Source organism: Dysidea avara, chromosome 3 (assembly GCF_963678975.1).
Source record: "Dysidea avara chromosome 3, odDysAvar1.4, whole genome shotgun sequence".
Taxonomy (NCBI): domain Eukaryota; kingdom Metazoa; phylum Porifera; class Demospongiae; order Dictyoceratida; family Dysideidae; genus Dysidea; species Dysidea avara.
The window spans coordinates 41,643,240-41,668,547 of record NC_089274.1 but is presented as its reverse complement, the minus strand read 5'-3'; the positions used below and the strand labels follow the sequence as shown (position 1 = coordinate 41,668,547).

Genomic DNA, 25,308 nt, shown 5'->3' with positions numbered 1-25,308 from the left:
GTGGGACGCTGGAACTCCATCTTGCTGCTGGGATGTAGACGATGGATTGGGATTCTGCTACTGCAATTCCATGCTGAAGTCTTGCGGTGCGTGAATGGCGTTGTATAGTCGTTGAGCCATTGCCGCTTTTGTTCCAGTTGTGACCAAGTGGTGAGAAACCAGGTGCAGACGTAGCACTTCTGCTGTCAGCCTGGCGAGTTGGGCAATAGTGGCCTGTGTTAGGTCTTGGTCAGCTGAAGAACTGGACTTCTTGGACTTCTTCGATGTTTTCGGCATGATGGGCTGCTATTCAATTGATAGAGCTGGACAAAATCTGCGACTCCAATACTTTCGTCTGTGCCTTGAGTTGAGTGCGCACATGCATAGCTTAAATAGTAACGCTGCATGGTGCACATGACCCATTGTTCCCCGTAATAGTCAATGATGTTAACTTTTATTTACAGAGTAAACAACATCTACTGCTGAATAATGTACTACCAGACATACACCCACAAGTTTCCTAAATTGGTTTGGCACTAACCGTGTGTATGTGTGTTATATATAAATGTCTGTATGTCAACACCCACACTAGTGCACCAAAGTAGCTGTATGTTAAAAGCAGCAAGTGTGATAGTCATGAAACTGGCTTCTGAATTAGGGCTGAGCGATACTACCGTTTTAGCGATATATTGCAATATTTAGAAAGTATCGATATCACGATATTTTGTTATTAACTATCGTGATACCATGCCTGTACATTACTGTCATTAAAAATCCATTTGTTATGCAGTAGTTGGCCAAGAATCCTTGTAAATGATAAAGTCCACCCATCTGGTTTCCCCTGCAGAGAGGTGTGAACACCATAACAAACTCAAAGCATGTGTTACAATAACTGTTACTGTAAACAAGGATGATAGTGGCTAGTTTGCTATCACCTATAAGGACTTCCTGCAGGAATGCTGAGCAATGCAGACTTATTTGTAAGTATCGTGAACTATTCAGTATCGTGAATAGTGGCTTTAGTATCGATCGTGATACTAAAATGGCAGTATTGCTCAGCCCTATTCTGAATATGGTGTAAACAGGTTTCCTAATAGATTGTATGGGTGTTGTATCAACCAAAATTACAGCGAGAGTTTTGTGGGCTACCATAAATTGCACCAAAGGGGCTGTTACATACAAAAATGAAAAGCAGACTCAAGGCTTTGTTGAGATTTTTATCAGAAAACACCATACAAACTACAATAAAACAGTTAAGAAGATTATTGATTATTGAAATTAGCATGGTTAGACTATAATGTGTGACTGGATTTTGGAAAAACGATCCAAATCGCACATTAGAAGTTTCAAGATAAACGGTTTTAAAGAATTCAAGCCAGCACAACTATCCAAGGATAACAAGTACGCGTATGAAATTTACACAAAGATGCATCAATCTATTACCTTTCAGGCCACTTCCTGTACTTGTAGCTACTTGTAGAGTTTCCCGCCAAATAAGATAGAAAATCTGAGCAGTTGGACGAGTGAAGTAGTAAAATAAGATAGAAAAATCTGAGCAGTTGGACGAGCAAAGTAGTATCACTAGTGCTCACAAAGGGGTGGAGGGTGGCAGGGTGGGCAAGGGTTAGATCTCAAAATGGTGGCAGATCACGATTGGAGTCCAGAAACGAGATTACAGGGCTGTGCTGGCCAGCTCCTTAGTGGCTGATATGTAGCAAAATCCACAGAAAAGCATCTGGCGAACATTATCAGGCTGTCCACCAGTAAAAGCACAGGTCCTTCACAAGGCCTAAAACTGCCACTCGAGCTCTACACACCACCCAGAAAAGACGTCTGTTGAAACCAGCCTTGAGTACTTTGAGTGGTACTGAGTGTCAAAACTACTAGTAAATAGTGTAGCTATCCACTGGAGGTGTTAGTTTGATTTTGCCTGATGTGCGATTTGGATCAGTTTTGTAAAATTTGGTCACATTTATCAAATAAGCAATACCACTATGCAATTCATGTGCATGTGAGAGAGATAACATTAACACACCCCTTTGCATAAATACTCTTGCAGCTAATTTTTATACGAAATTTCTGAGCATTGGTAGTAGTTCGTTTGAGTTACACTTCCAAAAAAGGTGACTATAAAAGAATTGAAATGCATGGAAGCATTTTTAATTATACAAAACCAAGGAAAATTGAGAGTAGGATATCGTTGTTATCAACCTGAGGCGAAGCTGTGGTGTTGATAACTAGATATCCTACGAGTGCAGGTGGAGTTTAACTAGCTTCTATCCCACACTTTGAAGTAGTCAAGTTCATAAACAATGTTTTTATAAGCATGTCAGTTGTGTATGGCTTAATTGTTTGCTGAAAATGTAGTTTTTGCAATGGTATGGCTTCAATTTTTGCTGAACATGTAGTTTTATAATGTGTATGGCTTCAATTTGCTTTGATTGCAGTTCTTTTACCTTAATGTGTAATTTTCATATATGTACTGGGGTTTAACTACCATGCACTGGGGTTTAACTACCATGCACTGGGGTTTAACTACCATATACTCCCAGTTGTTTACTTTGATGTATGGCTTCAGTCGGATAGAAATTAAATAATACCATAGTTTTAAAAGATCAAATTCAATTAATTCAATACATGTAGTAGGGATAGTATTAACTGTGCTTACTTTTGCTTGGCTTTCAAGTTGCTACTTCTCTCTTCAGTATGTCCTCTTTCTTCTTTAATACTGTGATCTTCATGATTACTTTTCCAGGTACCATTAGTTTGATAGGACTTAGCACTAAGTAACGTGGGATTACAAAGCTTTACGATGTACATCCAGAAAATATCAACTGTGGTTTCAAATATTCACCATGGCGATTCGGTGGAATTGGTATAAGTGCAATCAAACCCAAATGTGTCCTAACAATGATCAAAAATGTCTTGTCATAGTGCTAATTAAATCGCCATGGCACCATCCATAGCTCAGTCATGTAACTGCTGTGACTGAACTCACTGATGTGGAGATTAAATATGTCTTCAAAGTGTTGTACTAGCTATTTAAAACATTTCAAATTTCAAAAGGAAGTAGGGGTTGATATAATAATAACATGCTACAAAAAGTAAGGAAACAAGCTCAAAAATGTTACAACTGAAATGAGAAATGATCCAGCAGTAAAAAGTAAGGAAACAAGATTATAGACGACTACTTGCTAAAATGAGACACACTTTAATCCCTACTATTGGCTAGCATCTTGAAATGAGACCATCAAATTAGCCAAAAGTAGGGATTATAGTGTGTTTCATTTTAGCAAGTAGTTGTCTAATCTTGTTTCCTTACTTTTTACTGCTGGATCATTTCTCATTTCAGTTGTAACCTTTTTGAGCTTGTTTCCTTACTTTTTGTAGCATGTTATATTATATCAACCCCTACTTCCTTTTGAAATTTGAAATGTTTTAAATAGCTAGTTTGTTTACTTTTTTGGTCTAGCTAGTTAGTTATATTATACTCTTTTTGATTCCCACATAGTATAAATATCACTCGAAACAGCTATCTTTTACCTTTGTACTCAATAAGCGCCTCTAAAAATAATTATCTTCTTGTCTTATAAAGCTATTACAGCAACTGTTTAAGGCTTCAGCTGCATTTCTAATGGCCTAAATGTTGATGATTTTACAGTAAAACATTGCTGGAGAGTCCACCATTATAAGAGTGGAACCCTCGCTTTTAGAAGTCTGGATCTCGATGTGGATCCACGTTTATTAGCTAGCTACCTCACAAAACAGCTAAACTGGAAATTAAGACTATATAAAATGACTACCCAGCATTAACAAATGCTAGAGACAAGTCCTTGGGTACTACACCCGTTCACCCTCATCTTACACACACGTATTCACACTTTGTTAAAATCTCTAGTTTGAGTTGTGGTGCGTGCCGCAAATATTAAGTGCCACAACTATTAATTATCCTTCAAGAAGAACAAAGAAGCCAATGAATGATGAAAGCAAACTGCATGGTGCACTGGACAGAAAGTAATCGGAACAACAGATTCATGAATCCACTGTCATTACCTTGACTATCTGAAATTTCTGGAGCCATACACCTAGTGCTACCGGGTCTTACAGCAGGCAGGCTGGCAGACGAAATGTAGGTGAGTTTCAAAATTTTTAAAACTCACTGCACATCGAAATATTTGACTTTTTGCTTCGTTTACCCAAGGTACAGCATCATTATAACAGTACTAATGCATTCCAGGTGGTTTTTTCGGGTAAAACTTATTGCAAGGCCGTTTTTTAAGGTGCGAAAATCCCCGAAACCATATGATTTCTTATCAACCCCTACTATACAGTACTATCATACTGTATGATAAAATCCTGTGATCCCTACTAACATTCAAATTATTATCATTTACCTTAAAGTTTTAATAATATACCATAGAAACCAAATCCTAGAAACTCTGTTGTGATTATAGTATAATTGTTTTCTTTCTGTTGTTTTCAGCATTTATCAATGTTGGCATATACCTTGCAGTAATACCTACCCACTAATACACGGGTACTGATGAAAGCCGGAATGGAACGGACCAATAGGGGCGCGCGCCAAATTAAAAAATCTTTTTGAACAGATTGTGCACTGTTTCCAACTTTCACACAATAACTAGAATTGTGCTAGAATTAGTTTGTTTCTGCTATAGACATGCTAGAAGTCATTTGCTCGACGGCTCTATTTAATACCCACTGCAAGAATACGTTGTACAATCGCCTAAGCTGAACAGCAATCATTTAGCTAAGCTGTTAACCTATTTTTTGTAAGCACTGTTAATATAACATACTGCAGTTTGCTAACTCTCGTAAATCGCTGCCAATAATGGTAGAATTATAGTTGCTTCATAAAACCAGCGACACTTGTATTAAAAAAGGCTTGAATACTGCTACAACATGAAAATACTACAGTAGTTTACCTTTTGGAATGGTAAGGAAGTACTTATACATCAGGATTAAACTGAACTGGATAGATTTTATTTCCACACACCTTGCCACATGGTGGGCATTTAATAGGACTTTCGAGTGAACGATTACTAGCATACCTATAAACAGAAGCAAACTAATTCTAGCTCAATTCTAGTTATTGTGTGACAGTTGGAAACAGTACACAATCTCAATTTTTAAACTTGGCGCGCGCCTTGATTGATTCCGTTCCGTTCCATTCCGGGTTTCATCAGTACCCCTAATACACAGTGTAATAATATCCAGTAAGCATGTTGCTCATAGTCTCAAGACAAAATATAACTCACATGCTTTATTTGTCACTTGCCAACTCTTTTGCAAGCTATGTTTCACATGAAGCACTCAGAGCATTGCCTTAACTTTTGTATACGTATTGTACAGAGATGTTGCACTTTATCAGTAATATCTACATAGTCATGCACTATGGTAGTACAGATCCAATATGGTGTCCCCAAAATTCTTGCCATAAAAATCATCATAGAAATACTCTAAACAATGAATAATACCTTCACAGAAGAGTGTTAGTGTATCTCTAACATTAACATTAAATCTAGTAATTTTTAATTGCCAAAATACTCTATTTGGTCTGCCAACCACAAGCACAATGCTAGAGGCTATACGTATACTATACTACTGCTGTGACTGCTCTAGATAAAGGTGCATCCACAAAACTAAGTAATCATGCATGCTATTGGGTTATTACACAACTTGGCTTCATAGGTTATTAGGTTTCTAATGGCAAGGGCCTGTTGTCTGTTTGACTGCCACCTAAAATATAATGTTGTTGTTTTTTTCACATAAAGATTATGATTAATAAAATTGGAGATGAAAGAAAACTTCAGGCCACTGAGGACATACATTCATTGGACCCTGAAAGGCACACATGTATTACATGTTAGTTTGTGGTTGTGGCATAAAATAGTGGAATGCTCTTCATCTTTATGTCAAGAAACCATTGTGACACATTATATTTGAGGTGGCAGTCAAACAGATAACATGCGCTTGACATTAGAACCTAATAACCTATGAAGCCAAGTTGTGTAATAAACCAATAGCATGCATGATTACTTAGTTTTGTGGGTGCACCTTTATCTAGTGCAGCCACAGCAGTAGGTTTGTACGGTATACCAGTGTGATGGTTTGCAACAGTGCTAAAGTCCACAATAGCTGATATATACCAAAGAAGTTTCTGATAAACCATGAAACCAGTATTGACAATGTTGGGATGACAATTGAACTACGCATGAGTATAATGCACGTGAACAGTTTATTAAACATAACCAACAGCCAAGATGACATGTTGCTGCAGTTGATTAAAGAATCACATTCAGTTAACATAGTGTGGAACTACTTTGGGCTAAAGACAAATGAAACAGTAACTTCAGAAGCAGACAAGTTAGTTTGTTTGATTTGCATACCTGCACAGGGAAGCAACACTAGCAACTTGATGAATCATTTTACCATGTAGAGTATTATGGAAGCTCTGTCAGCACAGAAAGAGAATTTATCATGCCAAGATTCACAGTCAGCCAGTTCAAGTCAGCCACTGCCTGATCAGCCAACTATTAGTGATGGATCAAATCACTAAGAAATTCAGTGCTAAGCCACCATGAGCATTAGAGCTGAATCAGGTTATTTCATTGTTACAGATGAGTGGCCATATATACGGTTGAAAAACCAGGATTTAGAGCACTGGTGGCAAGGTATGTATGAGCTACCAGGAAGAAAATAGTTTACTTCAATAAAGTGAAGGAAAAGTAAAGTTTGAACTAGCCACTTGGTTTGCGATAACTACTGATTTGTGGACGAGCAATTCCAACAGTCCATTGATGAGTTTTACTGTTCATTTCATTGACTCCAACTGGCATCATCATCAATCCCTTTACTTAGACATAGTAGCTATATTATAGGGTCATGCTAGTAAAAAATTTGCTGAAGCATTACAACAGGAAACTGGGGCTTTACCATATGCTTCTGCAAGCCCACTATAACAATTTGAGAGATCCTTACCAATTTTTCCTTCATTTGTTCTACCATTAGTCTATCACTGGGTTTCATATCCACAAAATAATATATGCAGTAATAGTAAGTACATATGTGTAGGTTATCGCACAGATCAAGGTATCTTCGCTATTTTAGAGACCTGAGGAATGGCACAATAATCACCAAGGGCGAAGCCTGAGGTGATTATGTGCCATTCTGAAGGTCTCTAAAATAGCGAAGATACCGTGGATTTGGGCGATAACTAATTTAGACTATGGCTCATTTGGCTCTGGTCACTACCAATAATGGCGGCTTTCTGATCGAATTAGTGTTAAAACAACCCACTGGTAGGCTTCCTAGATACTGCAATCATCTCTATTATCCAGTGGTGTTTTTTCACACTCTAGTGATGATTTCTGATGGCTGTTGTGACTGGAATCCAGCTAAACACATGACGCATGTGACAAAAAAATTTGTCACAAGTATCTAACCAGTTTAGATACCTACCCGCGGTAACTATTGGATTTTAAATACCTCATTAACGACCAAACTTCAAAGCATACTATGCGTACCATTGTGGTATGCTACTAGTATGTAGTGGCCTGTTATTTCATTTACTCATTGATCCAAATATAGTAAAAGTATTATAATATGTGCAGTAACTCGATGTTTAGTTTCACGATAATTGTGGAGGTGCTTTGTTGTGTTAATCCTTGTTGTGGTGTTTCAGGTATAGGGAATACATAACAACCCTGAATACAAGCTCTTGTGGAATAGAAACTCCTACAGAATGCTTTGTCAAACATGCCATTTGCAAAGTCCACAGTAATTGTGTAACTCACACAATCGACACCCACTACACCTGTTGAGCAGGCTGTTTCACAATGGTTCATTGTAATAGGCCAAATTGAATGCTAGTGATGTATAGCTTAACAAGTTTTCCTTGTGCTGTGGGAGGCTTCAGTATTAGATTAAGCTAGGATCTAATAAAACAGTCACAACCTCTTAAAATTATCATTAAAATGAAGTAGGGTTCCAGTGATAAAAGGTAGTGAAACAAGAGATGATAGTAGGATAGAAAATCTTTACTTGGCATTGTACTGTAGCAATGTGGGAAAATCCCTATTGTGGCATTGAAAATATGTGACCCAGTCTGGGAAAACCGGGCTTATCGCCTATTAAAAGTATCGAGAAAGGTCGGTTTTAAGTATTTAGTGTGTTGTAGCTCACCAATGGTTGAAGCTATCTGTACCAAATTTTCACACGTTTTATGCCAATTCCTTACCTTCAACAGCATCCACTGTACAAGTAGCCAACAACTAAGTTTCCCGCCATTTTAGATAGTTTTAAACCGAGGTTGACTGTATCAGGCGAGCTGCAAAATGGGTGGGAGGTGGGGCCTGGAAGGCAGTGTTCAAGAATTGAAAAGGAAGGTGTAGGCATGAAGTAGGCCAAGTTTTGGACCATTGAGGTCTTAAAATTGGCTAAAATGGAAGGAAGTTCACAGCAGAGGTACTTATTCAACACCACAGAGCTACTTATTCAACACCACAGAGCTGTACAGCCACATACAGTCATCCCCAGGCTGACCAGAGCTCCATTAAGGCCCCACACCGCACGTACAGATTGCCACTGGGCTTGGGAAAAGCAGCCAGCAAAACCAGACCACTCAAGTCTAGCTGATTTTGATTGTGGAATTAGATAGTTTATTCATGTAGCTTTGTGTCCTGGGTGAAAAATCAAATCTGCTGGCATGGGCGATAAGACCGGTTTTCTCAGACTGGGTCACATATAGTGAAAAAATGCCAATTTAGGGATTTTCCCACAGTGATACAATGCCAAGTAGAGATTTTCCATCATAGCTGCCATCATCTCTTGTTCATTACTTTTTATCACTGGAACCCTACTTCATTTTTAATTAATAATTTGCATTGCACTAGTAATCTATACTCACACTCACTATATTTACAGCTTGTTAGACTCACCATGTGTTATTATAATGCAGATATCTTTGTTGAGTTTACTCACCTTGTGTGATAGTCATTTTCATTTTGATTATGCAATGATATTTTTCATTAGGTTGCAGATAGAGTAGCATTTATTGGAATTTCAAACTGGGCATTAGATCCAGCCAAGATGAACAGAGGAATAATGGTAACAAGGAATGATCCTGGTGTGGAGGAGCTAGTTTTGAGTGCAAAGTGAGGTTTATTTTGTGCCACAAAGTGTGAATTAACATACCTTTTAGGGGTATCTGTCACTCAAGTAGTGATAATCAAGTGTGTGAAAGGTTGAAAGATTTGTTTGAACCATTTGCTGAAGCATACTTGGAAGTATGTAAAGAACAAGCAAAGGCTAAAAAGGAATTCTTTGGCCTTCGTGACTTTTATAGGTTAGAATAAAGGGGGTTAATGTGAGACTTTAAAATGTTTTTGTGTAGTTTAATTAAGATGACATACTGGATATCTCAGAAAACTGGAAAATGTTTAACTTTGAACCAACTGCAACATTGCTTAAAAAGAAATTTCAGTGGAAGACTTGATACTGACAAAACAATTCAAATATTTCGCAGAAACATTTTATCAGATGTGTTAGAATCTGAGCTGACTGCCAGCGATTTTGAAGTAAATATTATATATCTGTTTGTTTTTGATGATATGTGAGCTATATTACAGGAGTATCCTTGTACCTCTATTGGATTGATCAAAACCAGTTTACAGTCAAAAGCCTACTCTGCATATGGGTAAAATATTGTGTATAAAAATAATTTATTGAACATTATTTGTAGGGAAACACGATACTTATTGTTTCTCACAGAGAATTATGATGCTCTGAGAATTTTACAACAGAGAGATCTTATAGATCATGATCCGTTAATTCTATTTGGTAGTAGTTTTCCAGAGGACTCCAACTATACACAGGTAAATTCTTAGTATGTGCACAGCATGATGAACCTTTTTTGTACTTTGCAATGCTTTTTTCATCACAGAAACTTTTGTCAAGACACAATAGTGTGTCCACCAGCCAAGAAATGGTGGTGCGATGCATGACAAATAAATGTGTATTATACAGGAACCAAGTAAATTTCATGTTCACATATCCCTATCGCAAACAAAAGTAACCATTTTTGCTGTGTAAACTCACTTGGGGTGAGTACCTACTATTCCACATTTGAGTTGAATCCACTGGGTACATGCCTTCAAAATTTGTCTTGTTTTGTTTGTATTTCTCATTATCTTCTTATTCTTTGTCTTTTCGCAACACTTTGAGAAATCACCATAATTCATGTATGCTTTATTCAATAGCCCATTTTCACACAAGGGCTAAGGAATGTGGTGGTTAATAATTGTGATTGTGCAACATCCGGTGTCCTTTAAAATGTATTGAAGCCTATGGGAGTGAGATAAGAAATCTTCATGGGAGTCTAAACTGTACCGTTTATTCTTATTATAAGAACAAAATTGTAATCTTCAGGTTGTTAGCATTACGATGGTATATAGTTTGAGAAGATTCGCTATATTGTAAAGCGGAAAGAATCGACTTTAGCATGGCAGAAGACTCTAGTGACTTTGTTTTCAGCATCTAGAAAGTCTACTTAGTAAGATAAACTTTGTTACTACGTTTTTACAAGGCTGGGAACAACGCTATGCAAAATTTTATCACAGGAATAGGCGATCTTTCATCGCTGTGATTCTATCAATACTAGGCAATTATTTAACCCGTTACAGTAAGTTTAGTGGCCATGTTTTGTTGCCTAACGATCCTCTATACTTATAAGAGTAAAAATACCTTGCTTTAGGAAAGATGCAGGTTTTAAAACTTAAGATATCACTACCATTTGACACAAGATCACTGATTTCTCAATCACAACACAGCGTATCTTTCCAATTTTCACATCACTGTTGTAGTATAGTGGCTGCTATAAAAGTATGTTCTTATAATAAGAATAAACGGTATGGTTTGGGCTCCCGTGAAGTGTAAAAGTCTTAGTCCCATAGGTTTCAATAAATTTTAAGGCCTCCCAAAGGACACCGAATGTTGTTCAACGTGTAATAAATTAGTATTCATTACCATACCATGAATGCTTTAGCTTGCGTGGAATTGGACTATTCACTTCAAATTTGGAAGGTAGTACTAGCACATTAGAATGCATGTACATTCTTAAGTTTGTTTAGATTAGATAAAGAAATATGCAATTATTCAAATATCACAAATGCCATTTGTTGTCATGCCTACTGCTTAAACAACTAGCTGAGTTTCTTGTAGATTTCAGACTAATTAGTATCAAGGCACAAATTTTCTTTTACAGCATGAAAATCTAATCAACAGTCAGTGAAATATTTATAGCACAAAAACCAAGCTTATGTAACCAATGTACTATTAAGTAGTGCTGAGCGATAATATTGATAGTTCGATACTCGTAATCAAAAAATCATTATCGCGATATGATAATTACAGCTTACTATCATGATATTGTTGTAAGATTACTAGAAACATTGTTACCAAGTTTATTTAACTGTTTTGTAACTCTTTAGGCATGCTTATTCACGAAATGTTTGGTTGTGTATATTTATCGGCCGCTCACACAATTAGTCGATCATTTTGCAAAGGGACTAAAAATGCTGCTTGAGAAGCTGGTTTAGTTGTTTTATAACTACTTGTCTACCCACACAATTAATTACAATTAATTACCTATTTGATGCACTTACAAGAAAACCAAGCAAATAGTAATCAATGATGATGTCAATTATTCTTAACATACATTGAATACTTGGAACTTGACTGAAGATCATTCAAAGTGTAATTATCGTGATATTATCGTATCGTGAATAATACTTCAATATCTATCGTGATAGTGAATTTTCTACTATCGCTCAGCTCTACTATTAAGATACTCTAACAGAACAGTCAATAGTGGAATTTGTTGTCATATTTATTCCATTGAAATGAAAATAGTTTACCAAGGTAAGTAAAAATTAACTAGTTTACATAACAGTTTAGGCAGTATGGAAATCAGATCAAAATCATGCAGAGACTTATAACACGTAAACCAAACACATGTAACAAATATTATGAAGCCATAAGTGAAGATATAATATTATCACCAGATCATTTTTTTTAATCCAAGATCATTTTAGTTCACAAAATTTTGAAAGATAGACAAAAACAAGTCTCTGGAGATTGCATACACAATCACAAAATTAAATGATACCGAACTCAGTTGTGATGAAAGAGTGCGGCTATTCAAAACAGGATAATTTAAAGCCAAGAAATACCTGCAGTGATATTAATGTCAATTAATCAAATGTGACTGAATTGGACAAAACAAGGCTTCCACACACATCCAATTTTCTGACTTCAACCATAGATAATACACGTAATAAAGGATTGGCAACGCGCCTATTAAACCTGTAGTGACGTCACGTACAATCCTCGTTACGGTTCGTCATCCAGTTAACGCGCCCTCTCACCCGTTGCTAAACGCAATAGGCTGTTTCATTCCTTGTACCGTAGCAGGGTACTACTGAGTAAAGACGTAAAGTTTAGTTCAAACGAACGTACAACTACTAAGGTGAGTATCTGATGTAATAAAATAGTGAAACGCACTGTCAGTTTTAACCCAGCGCAAGATAAGGCCCACTGCTTCATGGCTTTTCACAGTTTTGGAGTTTTAACAAGGACACTAAAGTGCTTTTTTCCAAACAATATATAAAGAATTAATCGTAACCATTAGTAGAGTGTCATGCTTTGTTTTGTGTAGGCGTACCACTTACCCAAAGTATGGTTTGAAGCTGTTTCATTGTGCTGGGTTTTGGAGTTTTGTCGTGGTACCATGAGGAGAAGCATCAAGTTACTATTCAGCACAAGAGAGCTCATTGTTATGGTGGTGTTATGCAAATATGCATGAGCTCAAATTCAGATGTGGCATTAGCCATCAAAGTATGTGAAAATGGGATATAAAAGGTGTAGTGGAATGGAGCATATCATCAACATGAAGGAGCTGGTGGTGGTAAAGAGTAGTGTACCATGACTTCAAGCTTAGACAGGGAATGATGAGCATATCTATAAATGTAGCAGCTCACAGCAAATACCATCCACTGGATATCAAGTGACGTCCTTGTGTTTTGTCACAAAAATAGACATTCCCTTAAAGTGCTGGAAACTAATGTGGACTAAGTCTAGCTAGTTCACTTTGTTATAATAACTGATACAAACAATGGACAGATATTATACTAGTTATCTGAACTCCTAGGCACCACCTGCAGCCAGCGGCGGAGCAAGTAGTTGATATGAGGGGGGGGGAGGGGTGGGCTGGGCTGACCCACACTTATTTCTATAGTTTGGTAAGGTGAAAAAAAAAAAAAAAAGGTCACAACCAACTGACAAGAGCTTTCCACCTCACCAGCTACCATTTCTAGCTGATAAACTACATAAAAATCCTTACATAGCTCGCTACACACTGACTACTTTATTAGAGTGACTGCTCTATTAGAGTATCTCGATCTTTATCACGGTTTTCAGCCCCACTCCAAGATCATTCTGAGGGGGGGCTTCAGCCCCCTAGCCCCCCCCCCCCCCCCCCCCCCCTTTCCGCCACCTATGCCTGCGGCTCAGATACCTGAAGTTTGTACAAAATCTCTTTACACAATGTTAGTCAATTGCAAAGTATGAAAATAACTTCTCTAATAGAACACTCGCTACTCTAATAGAGTATTCAATTTTGACATACAGGTTTGGATAACTGAGATTCCACTGTACATCTGTGGAGCATTTGCCAGTAGGTCCCACATCCCAGTGTATAGCAGTCAAGGTAATTATGACTGTGTTACATTCATTGAATTCAAGCACTAGTAGTAGTATTCATATCAGATAAAACAGCAGCAACATCACAACCCTCAGAGTCAGAAATGACATGGGATTCTTACACACAATCTCATAAAGAAATCTTAAATTCTGAACTCTGGAATCACACAAAATCAGTGAGGCTTCCAGGTCCAGGATGGCTTGGAGTTAGCTAGATAAATGACTGATGGATGTTCCATGTTCCTCACCATTGAAATTTGCTTAATGCACTATTTAGTTGTTCACTTTACATGGTCATAGCACACAGTAACAGTTGTCAACAGCACATGCATTATTAAGATAGCTGAATTTCGAGGATTTTCTGAGTGACTGACCCCTGGCATTGGTGACCCTAGTCACCCACGCAATACGACACACATGTGAACAACACGATAAAAACAGAATGGAGTGTTCTTGTCCTCCACCACACACATACACACAGCCTAAGCCGGCAGCTGTACCTGTTGCCACCCAAAAAACCAACACTGGGATGCCTGTGCACCACTCAGGCACTATAGTCTTGTGCAGAATCCTCCTGGGACTATATAGATCTCACAGGGAGAGGTCGCAGAGCCCAAAGTTCCACAACGACCACTAAGTTGGGACAAGGACATTGAGGCAGCATAGCCAAGTGGCTAAAGCACTAGCCTGGTAATTGAAAGGTTCCAGGTTTGGTTCCTGGGTTTGCAAATTTAGTGTTTTTTTTAAATAGCTTATTTATTTATTTTCCAAAAATGTGCAGCCTCAGTTTGAGGATTAACGCACATATGAAACATGCATACAAAATGTTTTACAATATGATTGACTATGTGTTTCCTTGAGCAAGAAACTTTGTTCACATTGCTCCAGCTGTATACAGTTGGGGACCTGGTGAGCTGTCACAGCAACATCAATGGGTACCTGGCGTTTACTGGTGAAGTAAATTCCCAATATACATACAATACCCATCTCGAGCTCTCCATTAAAAAACATTGCCACTGGATACATAAGGTATTTGCTGCTGAAGTCCTAAACGAGCATACAATCGGCTTAAATCCTGGTTTACATAGTCCATCCTTATTATGACCTACTGTAGCTGGCTACCAGGAGCGCATCGAATCCTTCGATGCTCATGTGAAACGGTAAGACTCCACGACTCACCAAGTTGCTGCCGCGCCCAAAATCCGCTGGTTGATAGCTCACTACAATCGATACTGGTTACATGAGTAGTTCCTCTCTATTACTGGATAGCGAAATAACAGCAGAATTGGGAACGATAAAGCGGAGCATTCATGTCGGGTAGCCGTATCTATGACAATAGACGCGCATAAGTTACATAATAAGTCACGCGACCGTAACGAGGATTGTCTAATAGTTGCTATGCGCGTTGCCAATCCTTTATTACGTGTATTATCTATGCTTCAACAAACTGTAACTTGACTACTCATTAAGCTATTGACCTAAACTTTTCACACAATTCTTCCATAGCATTGTAAAATACCAGGTCAAAATTTGAAACTAATGGCATACTCCTACATTGTGTTATGGTGCTTCAAAGCCATAAAAGTGGATATGTGTGTAAGCCTTGTTTTGTCAAATTCGGTCACAAATAATGTTATAAATAAGTTGAAATATCAGCAGCATAGCCAATTCAAAGTAGTAACCACTATGTAGGAATTGCCACCATGTAGCAACAAGTGAAGAGGCTAAAACAACTGTAGCTAAAGCCACAAAAAAATCCAGCAGAAACTAAAGTGGCAGCAGCAAGTGAATAATCTAAGAAAATGATACAATAAATAACCAATCAAATTAGCCAAAATCAGCAGAAGTCTTTTAAGTGCAACAAATAATGATAGTTTGCATACATAATCAGGTTTGCTAATATGTGGAGACATTTAAGGGCAATAAGTAATGATATCATAAGTGTTTTAAGTACAAAAGTATGAGCATATGATGCAATCACCAGTTAGAAGTTAATTAATTAATTAATTAAATGGCCACACTGCACTGAATTATGTTCACTAAAAAGCATGAAGGATAGTCACAATATGATTAGTTAGGGGGGTAGGACAAGCCCACATGCATTACGCAATGCACGTAAGTGATGCTTGAAAATATTTCACGTGAGCGAATGGTTACTGTACAAAATATTGATGAAGAGGTTCGACAAGGTTCGATAGATATTTGAGTTCTACCATGTTTGTACTTACGAAGGTGTGATTTCCGTGAAGAAATACAAAACTGTTACGAAGAAATTAGCATTCCGAAATGACGATACGTGGTGATCACCAATTTGCCACTAACGGTCTCGCATTCATCAAACAACCACAAACAATCATCCGTGTTGGATATATCCCTATAGAAGGGTAGAAGAATCTGTTTTCTTTTGAATATATTTTAGTAGCGCTAAGGGCCTTGCATAATGCCATTACGAATTCACGTCGGCTTGTCCTACCCCCCTGATAATTAGTATGTAATCACACACATTTTCATGCAATTAGAGAACTGTTGTACTTGTAACAGCTAAAATTGCACTCAATTTCTCTTGTGAAATTTTGACTATTGCTTGTACAATTGCCAGGTATTCCCTAATTGCACTCCAATGTGTGCAAAGCCAGAGCAATGAATTTTACAGTGATCAGGTTGCAATTTAATAGTTATATCATGGCTGCAAGGGACTTAGACACACGTTAGTGTGTCGTGTGGCCCACGAAGCCGGCGCGCAACACCCGTGAGTATATTGACAGGAAGAAAGAAAACGCAATTTTCACACCTCCGTAGCTCTGTGCTGCCTTGATGAAACAAGACGATTTTTGCTGTGGACACTCCCTCCAACTTCAGCACTCGACATTCCAAATTTGAGCGAAATCATTTCAAGCATTCCCGAGATATGCGACTTCAAAAATTGGCTTAGTTTCTTCGTCTATTTTTTCTTATTATTTTTCTTCCTCTTTTCACACACTTACAAAAACTGCTATAAAACGCGAATTCCATATCCGATTGCCTTGAAATTTGGCACACAGAAGGGGGGTATAAAGGCACATCTCAGTACCAACTTTGGCGGGAATACGATAAACAGGCAAAGAGTTATGAGCAATTATTCATGAAAAATAACACCAATATGTTGTCACGCCTACAGGGTAAACCGCATATGGGAAGAAGCTGAAAATCGGTGGGTGAATAGGTTAACTATTGAACCTCAAACCTTTTGTGGTTTGAAAGAAATCGAGTTAAAAACCAGGAAGATACAAAGTAAAAACCAACAGTGTATAACAATTATGCAATCGAGATTAGCTAATAAAAAAAACGACTGCTTGCCACGCGTATCAGATAAACCGCTTGGGGTAATGCTTTGAAAATCACTGTACAGATGGAGTAATCATCTTAGAAAGGCTCTTCAATGGTGCAGAAGAATCAGACTTAAAGCCACGGAGTTATAACACGAAATCCAACTTGGTGCAGCAAGTGCGAGATCGAGATACTCTAATAGAGCAGTCATCCTAATAGAGCAGTCATCCTAATAGAGCAGTCACCCTGAAGAGAATTCAAGAGATCAACTAGAAACAAGTAACCTGTATAGAGATCAGCTAGAAGAAGTTACCTTGCAAGTAGTTCAGCTACAAAGAAACCATCATGTAGAGAGATCCGCTACAAACAAATCTCCCTGTAGAGAGATCAGCTAGAAGAAGTTACCTTGTAGATAGTTCAGCTAAAAAGAAACCATCATGTAGAGAGTTCAGCTACAAACAAATCACCTGTAGAGAGTTCAGCTACAAACAAATCTCCCTGTAGAGAGATCAGCTAGAAGAAGTTTCCTTGTAGAGAGTTCAGCTACAAACAAATCACCATGTAGAAAGATCAGCTAGAAGAAGTCACCTTGTAGAGAGTTCAGTTACAAAGAAACCACCATGTAAAGAGTTCAGCTACAAACTAGTGACCTTGTAGAGACATCAGCTAGAAAAAGTTACCTTGTAGAGAGTTCAGCTGCAAATAAATCACCTATACAGAATTCAGCTACAAACAAATCACCCTGTAGAGAGATCAGCTAGAAGAAGTTATCTTGTAGATACTTCAGCTACAAACAAATCACCCTGTAAAGAGATCAGCTAGAAGATGTTACCTTGTAGATAGTTCAGCTACAAACAAATCACCCTGTAGAGACATCAGCTAGAGAAGTTACCTTATAGATCGTTCAGCTACAAACAATTCACCCTGTAGAGAGACCTTGTAGAGTGTTCAGTTACAAAGAAACCAACATGGAGATTTCTGTGATAAATATATGTGTTATATATATAATTTGTACATTTACTGATAAAATCAGAAATATTTAAAGTACATCTGCTTCATCGTTTCTTATTCCTGTGGCAAAGAAAAAAAAGATAGGTTAAAAAGTCCCAAATCCAGCCTATGACCAGCTTTAGGGTATACAAATACAAAAAGAAGTGAAATCTAATCCAAAACAGCCAAGTTGTAAAAAAAGAGTGCGGCCCTCAAAAAGGCTATGGTGAAAAAAGATGTGAAATCCAAGGTGGCGGCCAAGAAATGGCTGTGATGGTAGGTTAATGGTAAAAGTTTTAATAACGACAATTCAGGTGAATTTTGTGCCGCTTGGTCTTGGCACAAAATTCACCTGAATTGTCGTTATTAAAATTTTTACCATTAACCTACCATCACAGCCATTTCTTGGCCGCCACCTTGGATTTCACATCTTTTTTCACCATAGCCTTTTTGAGGGCCGCACTCTTTTTTTACAGCTTGGCTGTTTTGGATTAGATATATAAACCTGAAGCACGAGGGCCAAGAGCCAAGGATGTATATATCAGCAAAACCCGATGCAGTAATGGTATAAGTGATATATCACTCTAGGCATCCTTGCCTGATAGGTGAAAGAACTACAGAGCACACACCCTGTTCCTTTTATACATCAATATCTGATGATTGATAGTGGTTTTGATAGTGTTGGCTAAAAGCCATTAGAACACATCATTATACTTTACACACAGCACCAGAAAATTGCAATTGTGAAATTCTTTTTTTTGTTTGTTTGTTTGTTTGTTTTTTAATTTCAGCATTTTAAAGGATGCTAAAATTAAAAACGCAACACTCTTAATTATTATTAAGTTAAACAGTTAGGACTATAAGTTACTCACCCATTTAAATCTAGTTGTCCTCTGTGTTCAGTGTTCCATGGTCTGCTCAATGGCTGGCATGTGGTAGGTAGAAATATGTATCCACACATTACCCAAACAATTATTTTACTGATCATCTGTCATTTAGTAATGGTCAAAACTTAGCAACTACACTGAGTGTAGCCTAACCTGTAAACCCAAACCCATAATTAAATGCTCAATATAACAAGTCAAAACGTATCATACAGTATATTTGAACTGGTAGCCATCTAAGCCATGAGCAAACCATGTTGCCATGATATTGCCTGGGCAATATGGTGGTTAAATCCTAAGCGACACCTTTGAATTCCCACACTAAAGTGGTATATATTGCAATTATTGTAAAGTAGGTGCATTGTAGGACAAAGTGTAAAGAGCTTACGCAGCATGTGTAGCATGCTCCAGCTCTAATTTGAACATAGGAACAGGTTTCAAAAGAGCAAGTTTATGAATGAATTTGGAGTATATTTGATGAATAATCACAGTATCTAAGAAAGTAAATGACTGCTCCATTAGATTATCGTAATCTTTACAAAAGGTGATCAGGTTGAAACCTGGCCAACTGGCTGGTGGCACCACCCCTATGAATGTGTGTGATTACCTATACTAACTACTACTTATGGAGTAAAAGGGGAAGGGTGAGTCTTGTTTGTACATGTGTTTGAGGGGTCATCGCTCTTCAGTTGGCCGTTCATCAACTACTAACATTGATCTGGCCTACTCCAAGGGTCGCTTGGAGTCTGGCGGCCTTGTTTGATTGCTGGTATTTCCAGCTGTCCAGCACTTTAACACCTAGTGCTGGGGGTGGTGGCAAGGGCAGTCCATCTAGCCCGGAAAAAAAAAGCAGGAAAGATGAATTGTATTGTCATTGTTAAATTAATTGCCACAATAGGGGTAAGGAATTCCACTGTCTAAATAGTCTACAAAAGCAAAAATGGTGGTTAGAGTTTGTTGTAAAAGTACAGATTAAATTATGATAGTTTAGAAGCAGTAGATTGAACACTCTCTACAAATTCAGCATTAAAATTGATGAAATTAATTAATCTATTCTGCCATCATTTTGTTGCTTACTGGCTGCTTTAAACATAATGTGGATGTGGATATATACACATGCACAATTTTGTTTGAGAAAATATACACACTCTCATACCAGCCAAATATGGTACAATTGTAGATATGGTGGTGTCAGAATATTGAGCTTCTAATTGTTTTTGAAGTACAGTGGAACCCCTCTAAGACGGACACCATTGGGGAAATGACATATGTCCTTTATATGGAGGTGTCCTTATTTAAGGGGTTTTCTAAAAATTTTTAATTGTCAGTTTTAATGCACAACAAGACCAGACCAAGTGGTGGAACAAGATGGGTTATGGTACCATGTGGCAACAGAAGTGATGTTATGGACTTTATCCACAATGATGTCATGCACAACAAGATGGCCGCGTTATTTGGGATACTAATGTACAGGCACCTATGGAGAAATTGTTTTGATCGATCATATTTCACTTGTGAAGCAAGATGCCAACCAGTAGCCAACAGGTATGGGTATAAAATAACAAAAACTATTGCACACAACGTTATCTCAAAAATTTTCCAGAATGCGATACAAATTGTTTATTGTATTGTCTTGTAACCATACCTGTTGCTTAGATCTTCTTGCCTGGCTGAAATATGATCGATCGAAAGAATTTCTCCATAGGCGCCTGTGCATTAGTACCCAAATAACGCAGCCATCTTGTGTTCGTGACATCATTGTGGATAAAGTCCATTGAGCATGGGTTACCTATGGTGTGTGGACTCTATTACACTAGCCAGACAATTAGGCACCATAAAAATTTTATACATGCTACATAAAGACTTGTCCGGATTACTCCGTATTTTGATTAGTTATCAAGATGGTTAGCTATACAGATTATGTAGTTTATCCTATTGTGCAGTTTATTCTGACAGTGTACCAGCTACTATTTTAAGAAGACCTGGCATGGGTAAGAACATTAACTTGTATGTGTATTTGTATGGCTTCTCATAACTTCAGCACTTTGTCTCACACTTTTGTTGTAACTGGCAATGAACCTTTCTTACTTGTGTCCGCAATTAGCGAGGTGTTGTACTGTAGTGCTTGCCATGTCTGGGAATCGTGCAGTGTCCAGTTTACGGAATAGAGGTGTCCGCTGTTTAGTACACACAGGTATTGGAAGTTGCATTTGAGACTTTATTAATTGTCTGTTATAGAGAGGCTGTCCGCCATTCAGGGGGTGTCTGTTAACAGAGGTTCCACTGTATAATGTTTTTGAAGTACAATGTATTCTATTACAGTATCTATGTTGTAAAATGCAATGCCTAAAATAGCATTTTATTGCCTTTTCCGTGGTTGTGTGTGTCCGAGGACTCACTCACTAGTTAGCTATCTATTTCTTTTGTAACATAACTTTGTTATTCATCAATATGGATGGTTTCTCTCCCTAATAATTGCATGACTGTCAAACTGTATGTATGTTATTTTCAGGTATGTAGAAACATCAATCAGATCAAGTTTTGTATGGACACAGGGAGAACTGTGATACTTCTTAACCTTGAGCACCTTTATGAAAGTCTATATGATGTACTGAATCAGGTAAACATGTTCAACAGCAATTATTTTAAGCTGTTTGTTTCATCACCATGTCATGTGTTTTACAGTTTACACATAGGTTCACTACAACATTAAAACAATTAATTAGCAAACGCAAAGCTGAATCATAAATAAGCTTGCAAACTTTGTATCTGGCCACATGTACGTATACAAACTGCATGCACAATTTAAAAAGTGTGCTCTACACATCTGGGTTTTAAAGTTATTTTTAAGTATGCTATGCAGTTCATTAGACCCAGAGCCCTGCTATATTGTTCATAGCCTAACCAAACTCCTGAAGTTCTCTCACCTGGTCTAAATTTGAAGCCTACTAACAGGTTATTCAACACCCCTGGGTAGTTGGGACATACCTGGAGGTCTAGAGATTGTCTTGTACAAGCAATTTTACGTTTCTGAGGTGCACAGGTGTGTATGAATGTATGTAGCTGCGTGTAAGTGTATGTTAGTAGTATATCTGCAATGTATTTGTAAATTTATTGTGATTTAAACAAGTTGATGTTGTGCTACTTCTAAAAACCAGGCCCCATGCAGCTAGCTAACTCATCTGGGATTAACCATAGATAGTATATGCCACTATGAATTAACAACTATGTATTACTATTTTACAATAGGGTAATTTTGGGTTGTGCAATAATATTATTAGCTAATTCTCGTATTTCATAATTCATGAAATTTCTGTAATTCGTTCAATTATGTTGCTATGCATTGCTAAGGAAGCGCTTGTTAAACAAACCGCATTTACCAGCATATTACGCACAGAACTATCTTCTAAACTGTTTTATGGTTTGACTATCGTGTTTTTTCCCACAAATTCTCTTGACAAAGCCTCAAAGCTACTCTTCATTTACATTCGCATGCGTAAGGGATACGCCCCCTTTCAACTCAAAGCGATAGGCTTTCCTGGTAGTGTACGAGGCCTGCACCGTTGTTTATCAGTTGTTAAACGCCTGAAAACCTCAAAGGGAAGGTAGTTTACAAAGTCTGAGGAAAGTCTCCACACCCGTATTTCAGTCTGCCGAAAAGAAACCACCTCAGAGCAAAGTTGACCTGTACAGAAGTTTAATACAAACTTCATTTCGCTTTTACTCCTTACGTAAAAGCTGCTGTTACCATTATTTAACGATTTTGCTCACGTGGGTGCGTACAGACAAACATAGATAGGTAGATAGATAGGTACACACACATGTTTTTTTATGAAAACAATTTCAGTAAACCAGACGCACGCCCACAGCCGGCCAAATAAAAAATGGAGAAATGCAAAGTGTACACATCCTATTATTGCTTTGTCAAAGATTATAGGGTCATTCCATGTCAAATCAACAAGGAATTTAGAGTCACCTCTCGGATTTTGACAAAACTTGGTGTGTTTGTAGTACCTATGGTGCTTATCACTCATGCAAATTTTTAGCTCCATACATTCCATAGTTTCTGATTTATGACCACAAATATTTTGAATATTTCATGAAAACTTGGTCCATCTCTTGTTACAAAATCAACTGCAACTTTGTACTGTGTAAATATTTTTAAACACAATTTTCACTGATGGAAGACTGTTGATTGACCTTTCCAGTGATCCCTAAATTATGGGATATCTACTTAATTATGATTCAAAAGTACTTCATTGAAAACTTTAATCCTTTATATTTTGAAAACTGCTGCTTGAAAGTTTCGAATTCTTTTGTGAATAATGATTGGGTCATAGTCTATGTTTGATAAAATTTTTGTGGTGGGACCACAATGGGCTCAAGAGATATAATGAATTATGTTGTGGTATGCGATGGAATTTACAGTCTATTATTGCTGTATTGGTGTGTACACCTCCAATAACCACTTACAACAAGGCCATGCCAAGTTTGTCTTACAGAGTGAAGGTGTCTAGGTGCATTGCAACCTGTATTAATGACCACCTGTATTGAAAAACCATAAGCTGCAGCTAATTTATACTTTAATTGTATATTAATGTATAGCACCAAAGCATCAACCCTTTCTAGCAAATCCAAAAATGGTCCTTATTAGACAGGTTGACTATAAATGAGATTATCATGCATCCATAAACACATTAACGTTGTACCATCTCTTCAGTTATACCTTATTTATTAAGTAAAATCTTGCCGTAGTGCACTCACATACATATCCCCACTCTACACTATTCAAGTTACGTACATGGCTGCATAGGTACAATAGACCTCCTCAAAAAGGATACCTGGGCACCTTAATAGCTTCATGATCTTACTTTATAATTGTACGTACATTTTGGGCCCAAGTCAAATCTGTGGTTTCTCAAAAATGAACACTTCATCAATGGTCCAGGGAATAAAAGAGTTACACTATATACAGTAGATGCATTACTTGTACCAATAGTTTTTATATTATTAACACTTGCTTGCACCTCAATGTGTGATTTATAGTACTGTAATTACTAAAATGGTTTTTCAAAGTATTTTGGGTTGACGCTTTGAAGATCAGTACAGGCAAATGTTAAGTATGTGGTCAGCATGTCCTATGTGAGTATGTGCATGAGTTTATGACTTGATCTTCAAAGTGGTCATGAATGTAAAGTAATGTAGTAATTAATTTCAGATATTGAGGTACAATTAATGCATGTATGGTAAAACCCCTCCATTGTTAGAAGCATAATAAAGTGCTCATATTACAGAAGCCACAGAAGTATCTTGGTCTAAATGTATGTGCACCACTAGAGTGGGAGTACAGTGTATAAACAGGTGTCCTGGTTATCAAGGTATCCAGGTATCCCTTCTAAGGAGTTCTGTTGTATGTATCTATGTAGCCACATACGCAACTTAAATATGGCTAAGTCCACTACAGTGGTATTTAACTTAATAAAGAAAGTATTTGTGAAGAGATGGTACATTTACATGATGTTCATAGACACATGGTGGTCAGATCTGTAATTTATAGTCAACCTGTCTAATAAGGACCATTTTTGGATTTGCTAGAAAGGGTTGATGCTTTGGTGCTATACATTACAGAAGTATAACTTAACTGCAGCACATAGATGGCCTTTCAATACAGGTGGTCATTAATACAGATTGCAATGCACCTAGACACCTTCACTCTGTAAGACAAACTTGGCATGGCCTTGTTGCGAGTGGTTATTGGAGGTGTACACTCCAATACAGCAATAATAGACTAGAAATTCCACCGCATACCACAACATAATTCATTATATCTCTTGAGCCCATTGTGGTCCCACCACAAAAATTTTATCAAACATAGACTATGACCCAATCATTATTTACAAAAGAATTCGAAAATTTTCAAGCAGCATTTTTCAAAATATAAGGGATTAAAGTTTTCAATGAAGTACTTTTTAACCATAATTAAGTAGATATCCCATAATTTAGGGATCACTGGAAAGGTCAATCAACAGTCTTCCATCACTGAAAATTGTGTTTACAAATATTTACATGGTGCAAGGTTGCAATTGATTTTGTAACAAGAGATGGACCAAATTTTCATGAAATATTCAAAATGTTTGTGGTCATAAATCAGAAACTATGGAATGTATGGAGCTAAAAATTTGCATGAGTGATAAGCACCATAGGTACTACAACACATCAAGTTTCGTCAAAATCCGAGAGGTGACCCTAAATTCCTTGATTTGACACGGAATGACCCTATATACATATGCTCTTTTAATTCGGTAAACTACCATCAACATTATGTATGTGACCAGGTTTGTGAACAAAGTACATCCACCAATTCTATGAACTT

The 25,308-nt window shown here is 37.4% G+C and overlaps 1 protein-coding gene across 1 annotated transcript in view; it reads left to right on the top strand.

Annotated features, from left to right (window-relative positions):
- LOC136248518 (E3 ubiquitin-protein ligase rnf213-alpha-like) overlaps positions 1–25,308 on the top strand; it is a 226,598-nt gene that overhangs the window by 113,437 nt on the left and 87,853 nt on the right. The window contains exons 24-29 of the mRNA XM_066040292.1: positions 9,031–9,152; positions 9,200–9,343; positions 9,392–9,575; positions 9,627–9,694; positions 9,740–9,872; positions 21,448–21,555. Coding sequence (XP_065896364.1) covers positions 9,031–9,152; positions 9,200–9,343; positions 9,392–9,575; positions 9,627–9,694; positions 9,740–9,872; positions 21,448–21,555 — 759 coding nt within the window. The remainder of the gene's footprint in view (positions 1–9,030; positions 9,153–9,199; positions 9,344–9,391; positions 9,576–9,626; positions 9,695–9,739; positions 9,873–21,447; positions 21,556–25,308) is intronic.